Genomic DNA, 8,333 nt, shown 5'->3' with positions numbered 1-8,333 from the left:
AGAAAGCCTCATCTTTCTCCCGCGGAGCGGCTGGTAGTTTCGAACCGCTGACCTTAAGGTTCGCAGCCCGATTCGTAACCACTACGCTACCAGAGCTCCGCATGTAGAAAATACAGAAACATATACAGAAGAAAATACGGCTGCCGAGAACCATACTATCTAGAGTCAGTCACTATCGACAGCATTTCTTACACTATATTTCTAGTGGGGAGCCTGTGGACATGTGTAAGAATGGATTTAGGAGATATGTTACCATGCATCTTAAGTCATATATTCTTTCAAAGGAAGTACAGCTATTCACGATAAGGGATTCCAATTCACGGACAAACATCTCCAGTGATATAAACGTCTGATTTACAAACACAGGTGCCTTTAGTGACTATAGTGACAAGAGCAGACTCCTTGCTGTTGGGTGGTGGACTGCTGTCTGCAGCTACGGTGAAATGATGAAAGGCCTTACCTCTCTGGTTGTAAGAACTCAGAGGTGGAGGCTGGGGCAAGGAAGGAAAGTCTTGCCGTTCTGGATTTGAGGTGCCTGTGGGATTTCCAAATGGCAACGCTCAATAGGCAGATGGAAACTCTAGAGGGGGATTTGGCTGTATTCTCCTTGACTGTAAATGGAGATACTGGAATCTACCTCACAGGGTTGATTTGGGGGTTAAATGAGATCAATTCAACCAATATTAATGCTTCATATAGATCAGCGTTTTTATAGACAACAGGGATATTTTATTGTTGTTAAGTGTCTTTGAGTTAGTTCCGACTCATAGTGACCCTGTATAGTGTTTCTGTGGAGCAGCTGGGGGGTTTGATCTGCTGATCTAACAGTTAGTAGTCCAGTGCTTACCCTACAGGGCCACACAGGATATAAAGCAGAAAAAAACCAACCCCTGTTCTCATAGAGCTTACATTCTAATGTGAGGAAATATACAAAAGAAACAGTAAATTATATAGTATGTTAGATACTATTGTCCTTAAGTGCCATAGAGTTGGTTCCGACTCAATAACTCTGTATAGGGTTTCCAAGGAGCAGCTGGCGAGTTTGAACCACCAACCTTGTGATTCAAACTGACCTTGCAGTCCAGTTCTTAATCCTACAGCGCCACACCAGGACTCCTTATTAGATATTGGTGGTGGTGGTTATATGCCTTGGAGTTGGTTCTGACTCACAGCAACCCTGTGTAGGATTTCTGAGACTGTAAATCTTTACAGGAACAGAAAGCCTCATCTTTCTTCTGTGGAATGACTGGTAGTTTTGAACTGCTGACCTTGAGGCTAGCTGCCTGACTTATAACTACTACGCTAATATGAAGAAAAATGAAGCAGAGAAAGGGAACCAGGGAGGTAATTTTAAACAGGCAGGTCAGAGAAGGCCCTACTGAGAAGATGATATTTGAACAATGCAGATGGTGAGAGGGGAGTCAGGAGAAAGTAAAGCTGAGTGACTTTGGGCAGGAAGCTACTTGCAGAGTGGTCTGCCTTCTGGCATTTAAGTGGGGAGCTGAGTTTGCTGACCCCCAGAGCAAAACCCAAGTGCCTTAGAGCTGAGGTTTATGGTGGAGTGGTGGGTTCTGTGGGCATTTATCAGCAGCTGACCGGAACAACTGTGCCCTCAGCATTTTCTGATCTTGTGTTGTAACCTGTTAGCTTCCCTAATAAGCCCCATAACTGTGAGTATTGTCTTTGAGTTCTGTGTGGCATTGCAGTGAATTACTGAACTTGCTGAGCAGAGAAGGCTGTGGGGGGATGGTTGGTGCTTCATTTTTTGCACCTATAATGTGCAAAATTGTCCTGTAAGGTAGGATATTATTATATCCATTTTATAGATGAGGAAACTGAGGCCGAGAGGTTAGGCAATGTGTGAAATTTGCAAGCATTTAACAAATGTCTTTGAATTGGAATGAAGCATAGAATCTGTGTCCTTTCTCTTCCATATCCTCAGATGTAGATCATATAAAATGACTCCTTATTGAGGACCAGGTAATATTTTTATTTTTTACAGCATCTAAGTCTTTGATTTCTCTAACAGTTTTGTCATTAACATCTACATGCTGTTGTTAGTTGTGGTGTTGATTCTGACTCAGGGTGACCCCACGTGTGCACACAGAACTGCTTCATAGGCTTTTCTTTTTCATTGACTCAGAAAGTATTTATTGAATCCTTAACAACATACTTCATGAGGAGGCCTGGTGTGGCCCTGTGGGTTAATGCAAAGTCCGTTTGAACTGCAAGGACAGTGGTTTAAGCTCACCAGCTGCTCCTCGGAAACCCTATACAGGGTTATTATGTGTCAGAACCGACTTGACAGCACATAACAACAGCATACTTAATGAAAATCAAGAAGATCCTTAAGCCTGTGCTTAAGGAGTTTGCTTTTTTAAATAGAATTTTACTTAACTTGTGTTATTGTTGGGAATATACACAGTGAAAGATATACAAATTCAACAATTTCTACACATGCCATTTAGTGTAACCATTTTCACCCTACTTTTCAGAGTTGTTTCTCCTTCATTAACAATAAATTCACTGCTCCCCCACCCAAGGTTCCTATTTAATCTTCTGAGTTGCTCTTTGTCAGTTTGATTCCATATTGCTGTCATTGTTAAGTGCCATCAAGTTGTTTCAGTTTCAAAGCAACTCTGTATAGGGTTTCCTAAGAGCGGCTTCTGGTTTGAACTACCGATCTTACGGTTAGCAGTCCAGTGTTTATCCTACAGCACCAAACTAGGATTCCCATATTGTTGTTGTTGTTAAGTGCCGTCGAGTCGGTTCCGACCCATAGCGACCCTGTACAGGGTTTCCGAGGGTGTAAATCTTTACGGGAGTAGAAAGCCTCATCTTTCTCCTGTGGAGCGGCTGGTAGTTTCGAACCGCTGACCTTAAGGTTCGCAGCCCGATTCGTAACCACTACGCTACCAGAGCTCCTTAGGATTCCCATATAGTTAGTTCTTAAAAGAGCACAATGCTCAAGGCAGACATTTTTGACTAGTTAAGTTAAACTGCTATTTGATTTTAAGATTTCAGGAGTTATTTTTGCTTTAGGTTTAAAGATTATTTCAGGGCAATCATTTCAAGGGTTCATCCAACCTTCATGGTTCTAGGAAGTTTGGAGTTTGAAATTCTTTTCTGTATTTCCCCCTTTTGATCAGGATTCTTGTATGGAACCTTTGATCAAAATGTTCAGAAATGGTTGCTGGGCACCATCCAGTTCTCCTGGTCTCAAGGTAAAGGAGCATACATCCCATTATCCTCCTATCCCTGACTCTCCTTCCTCTTTTGTTCAAGGTAAATAGAGATCAATTGTTGTGCCTTGAATGTAAAGCTGTTTGTAAGCTTTTAAGATCCCAGGCACTATGAAATAAACCAGGATGTACAATATAGGCACTAAACATGCTATTAGGCCAGTGGATTGTACATAGGGTTGCTATGGGTCAGAACCAACTTAACAGTGCCTAACAACAACACTAACTGAGTAGTATTCCATTGTATGTATGTACCACATTTTGTTTATCCATCTGTTGATGGACAGTTAGGTTGTTTGTACCTTTTGGCTATTGTGACTAGTGCTACAGTGAATATCAGTGGACAAGTCTCTTTTTGAGTGTCTTCTTTCAGGTCTTTTGGGTATCTATACCTAAGACAGGAATTGCTGGTTCTTATGGAGCCCTAGGGGTTACAGTGGTAAAAATACTCATCTGCTGAGATGTTGGCAGTTCAAACCCATCAGTCGCTCCATGGGAGAAAGGTGCAGCAGAGTCTGTTTCAGTCAAGACCCACAGCCTTGGAAACCCTTTGGAGCAGAGTTCTCTTCTGTTCTGTAGGGCTGCTACGAGGTGGAATTGATTAAACGGCAATGGGTGTATGATAGTTCTGTTTTAGGGTTTTTTGAGGTAAGGATATTTTTATGTTGTTGTTGGTATTCTGTACTTTTAAGTCCCTCCAAGAGGGATACCAAAGAGTGCTGTGGCTCCATATGATAAGCACTGGACTGCAAACTGCCAAGTGTGCAGTGTGCATCTGCCAGCCACGCTAAGGAAGAAAGATAAAACTTTCTGCTCCTGCAAAGATCATCAAAGCCTTGGAAATCCTATACAGGGTTGCTGTGAGTTGCAGCCAACTCGATGGCACTTAACCAACTCACTGGTCCTATGGATTAGGCACCAGGCACTCTGCAGGAAAACGAGGAGGCTATCTGCTCCTATCCAGCTTCCTATCTTGGAACCCTCGGTAAGATCACTATAAGGTGGAGGTGACTTCATGGTAGTAGGGGTTTGGTTTTGATTTTTAAGTGGGATACCAGGATGCTTTGAAAGAATAGTAGTTGTAAAGGCTGAAAATAGCAACATTTGTTTAATTTATATAATACAACAGAAAATCTATTGTGATATGTTTAAGGAAATGTATCTTTAATGTTTTCTGGAATCAATGTTTTCGGTGTGAGAAAGTTTCCTTCTCTTCTACTGTCAAGTCGAATTCTACCTCTGCTGCAATCCAAAGGCAGCCTTGGGAGGTGGGAGTCTGCACAGTCAGAGGGCCTATTGTGAGCTACTGCAGTGCCAGCCTGACTGGGATTTCCAAGTCCCCCCGATATCATCCATGGAAAAGTCCCATTCCTCGGCGATTCTCTGGCCTGGGATAGAAAAGGCCCAAGGTTCTTGGCTATGTTAAGGCCTCAATGACCCCTGAGATGAATTGAGGTCAGCCTTGCAATTTCAGAGCCAGGTAGCCATGGAGGGATGAAGGAATAAGGTTTCACATGGTAACATGGGGATATTTGTCAGACATCATTTTTGTTCTGGACCAGATCTGCTGAGCAGGATGCCAGTGAGAGGTGACTGCATTGACAATATCCTCAATAGTGCACCCGAGAAGCCTGTTTTGTCCTTTCTTTGCCTCTTACCTTACTATTTCCATTATAGCTTTTCTGGGCAGGGCTGAAGTCTCTACAAGCTTTGATAGGATTTCAAATAACAGGTTCCCCGAGCTGCCAGCTACATCTATACAGGTCTCCTTTTCTGGAACTATAGAGGAAAAGATTTCAAAATGTCTTGTACACGACTATCAAAAAGTATTAAACTGTCTTTTTAATAGAGTGTTTACTTTATTAACACCAAGTCAGGGACTAGAGAATTATATCAGAATCTGCTTTACTTGGTAGAAAGGTCATTTTATTACTGGATAGATAAAATAATCATGGAATGTGAAAAACACTTTTAGATCAATGACTTCAGAGTAAATATATTATTTTTTTCATATGAACATGCATTTGAGTTAAGGGCTATTGTCCTGCTCTTCCAGGTACAGAAATTGTTGATAAACATACAAGGAGGCTTCAAAACATTTACGGAAAAATTTCATGATTTTTTTTTAGTTCCATTTTCCCACAAACTTTTTGAAGCCCCCTGGTATGTCAGGTTTGCAGGGAAACCCCTGTTGCTATTGGTCCTTGCAAGAAGTTACTTGTGTTTACCTTAAGGACAGTTCATAGAGTATGATTGGGTGGGGTTTATAGCTTTACATGGTATTTGGAATTTGGAATACATTTATCCTAATAAACCATGATATGTATGGTGGCTAGCTTCTTTAAGGCAGACTACCATTATAGTACCATGGTGAATAACCAAATTATTATAGTACTAATGGCATATAAGTAAGCCACTAGATTACTAATAACAATATTTCAAGCACACCTAAGCATCATTCATAACCATGTGTGAGAACATGTTAGCTAACCCCCAGTAGACTCCCCAGCCCTGGCACTGGGTTTGGAGGTCACGTCAGGATGAAGAGGCCATTTTTAGGGCCAGTGAACTGTCTGTACCCCAAATCTGCATAAGATACAGCTATTCTTTTCCTAGGAACATTATTTTCTTTTAGATAACCTCTCAATGTAGTACGAATATGTACACTTGGCAAAGGACTCAAACACTATTAAAGAAGACCAAGTTTTTCTAGACCAGTCACATCCTGACTATCTCATTGGAGCCCAAAGAGCTAAAGACTTTAGATAAGTCCACACTGCCTGATGGACATATTTAAGTTAAAAAACAAAACAAAACCAAAAACAAAAGAACTTCTGTATAAATCTACTTAGCAATTTTTTTTTTTTTTTTTTTGCAGAAGCAGTACAGAAGGAAATCACTGCCCATGGTTTGTCTCCACACAAGTAGTCTATGTTGATAATGCTAACTGTGCAGTGAATTGAAACTATCCAACGGCCATCTATTCAGAACATCTCAACTCACCCACAGCCTTGAGGAATCGATTCTTATCTGTTAGCACCTTTATAAAATCAGAGAAGTTCACTTTCCCATCTCCTGCAACAAAAATCCCAGTCTCAGAGCAAGGATAAGATACATTTTAATGATTAAGGTACATATGTTAAGTATAACATTACAATGCCTTGGGCCATTTTATGGTTAAAAGCAGGTATCTTAGGGTTGGAGGTATGCTCAGGGAAGGGAAGCTCCTGAAGGGGTGGGTGATGTCGTCCTCACACTCGTCACCCAGTCATCAAAAGTGATGGTGTGGTGTGGACATCAAGTCCAAGCACTCCCAGGCCCTGCGGTGCAGTCCACCCCTCCTTTCCTCAGGACCATCCCTGCTTTCCCACTGGACACCACCCCATCATTCAGATTGTAATCGCTCTAAATTGTACCCTATGTCTGCTAAAATTAAAGGACAATGAGAACTATGAGGGAGTTTCAAAAAGTTTGTGGAAAACTTCCATTATCTTTATTTATTTACTTATTTTCTTCATTTGTTTTTGTTGTTAAGTGCTGTTGAGCCTGTTCTGACTCACAGCGACCCTGTATAGAGTGTTGGATGAGCTGTGCTCTTTGATCTTCTTCAGTAAGTATTTTAAGTCCTCTTTCTTTTAGCAAACAAGGTTGTATTGTCTGCATATCACAGGTTAATGAGTCTTCCTCCAATCCTGATGCCACGTTTTTCTTCATAGAACCCAGCTTCTCGGATTATTTGCTCAGCATACAGGTTGAATAAGTATGGTGAAAGAATACAACCTTGTCACACACCTTTTTTAATTTTAAACCATTCAGCGTTCCCATGTTCTGTTCAAACAACTGCTTCTTGGTCCATGTACAGATTTTTCATGAGCACAATTAAGTGTTCCAAATACTCATACTTCACAATGTTGTCCATAGCTTGTCATGATCCACACAACTAAAAACCTCTGCGTAGTCAATAAAGCGCAGGTAAACATCTTTCTGATATTCTCTGCTTTCAGCCAAGATCCATTGGACATCAGCAATGATATCCCTTGTTCCATGGCCTCTTTTGAATCTGGCTTGAACCTCTGGAAGTTCTCTGTCAATGTATGATTGTAGCCATTTCTATATTACCTTTAGCAAAACTTTACTCGCATGTGATATCAAAGAGCTTGTCCGATAATTTCTGCATTCTGTTGGGTCACTTCTCTTTGGAATGGGCTCAAATATGGATCTCTTCCAATCAGTCAGCCAGATAGTTGTCTTCCAAATTTCTTGGCAGATGGGTGAATGCCTCCTGTGCCGCCTGACTTTCTTGAAAGACTTCAATTTTTATTCCATCAATTCCTGGTGCCTTATTCTTTGCCAATTCCTTCAAAGTACCTTGGACTTCCTCCTTCAATATCATTGGCTCTTGATCATATACTACCTCTTGAAATGGTTGAACATTAACCATTTCGTTTTGGTACAGTGACTGTGTATTCCTTCCATCTTCTCTTGATGTGGGCCTTAATGATGGAAGGAAAGAGCTCTGGTAGCATTGGGCTGCTAACTGCAAGGTCAGCAGTTCAACTCCAACAGTCATTCACTCCTTAGGAGAAAAAGGAGGCTTTCTGCTCCTGTAAAGGTTTATAGCCTTGGAAACCATCTATGAAGTCACTATGAATTGGAACTGACTTGATGGCACACAACCACCACCAATGATGGAAGGAAGATTTGTACTATTATGATTCAAACAGAAACTAAAGCCTTGAGTTTTGGTAACCTGCCACATTTTTGAAATTGTCAATATGTTTGTATCTGTTTTTTCAAGGCACTGCCCAAAATATACATCACAATAGGTAGCATGAATGTTATATTGAAATATGATAGTCATTCCTAGTTTCACCAAGGAGTTTTCAAAGAATAGTTTATTTTCTAGCATTAATCTTATTTCATAACTTACATATATACACTGATATCCTTAAAGAGAAACACAAGTATGCATATACTTTTTTTTTTTTTTTTAGTTTGATTTTCATTTTGTGATCCCGTGTCTTTTTTTTTTTTAAGGTTTTTATTGTGGATTGAGTGAAAGTTTACAGGGCACATCATCAGTTTCACATT

The 8,333-nt window shown here is 40.6% G+C and overlaps 1 protein-coding gene across 1 annotated transcript in view; it reads right to left on the bottom strand.

Annotated features, from left to right (window-relative positions):
- Positions 1 to 8,333, bottom strand: part of EFCAB3 (EF-hand calcium binding domain 3) — a 35,714-nt gene that overhangs the window by 7,621 nt on the left and 19,760 nt on the right. Inside the window, exons 7-8 of the mRNA XM_006833723.1 lie at positions 6,246 to 6,317; positions 4,901 to 5,021 (exon numbers count right to left, since the gene is read on the bottom strand). Of these exons, the coding sequence (XP_006833786.1) occupies positions 4,901 to 5,021; positions 6,246 to 6,317 (193 nt within the window). The remainder of the gene's footprint in view (positions 1 to 4,900; positions 5,022 to 6,245; positions 6,318 to 8,333) is intronic.

This window comes from Chrysochloris asiatica, unplaced genomic scaffold, assembly GCF_000296735.1.
Source record: "Chrysochloris asiatica unplaced genomic scaffold, ChrAsi1.0 scaffold00007, whole genome shotgun sequence".
NCBI lineage: Eukaryota > Metazoa > Chordata > Mammalia > Afrosoricida > Chrysochloridae > Chrysochloris > Chrysochloris asiatica.
Note: the sequence above shows the minus strand (reverse complement) of the source record. Positions and strands in the feature narration are given on the sequence as shown.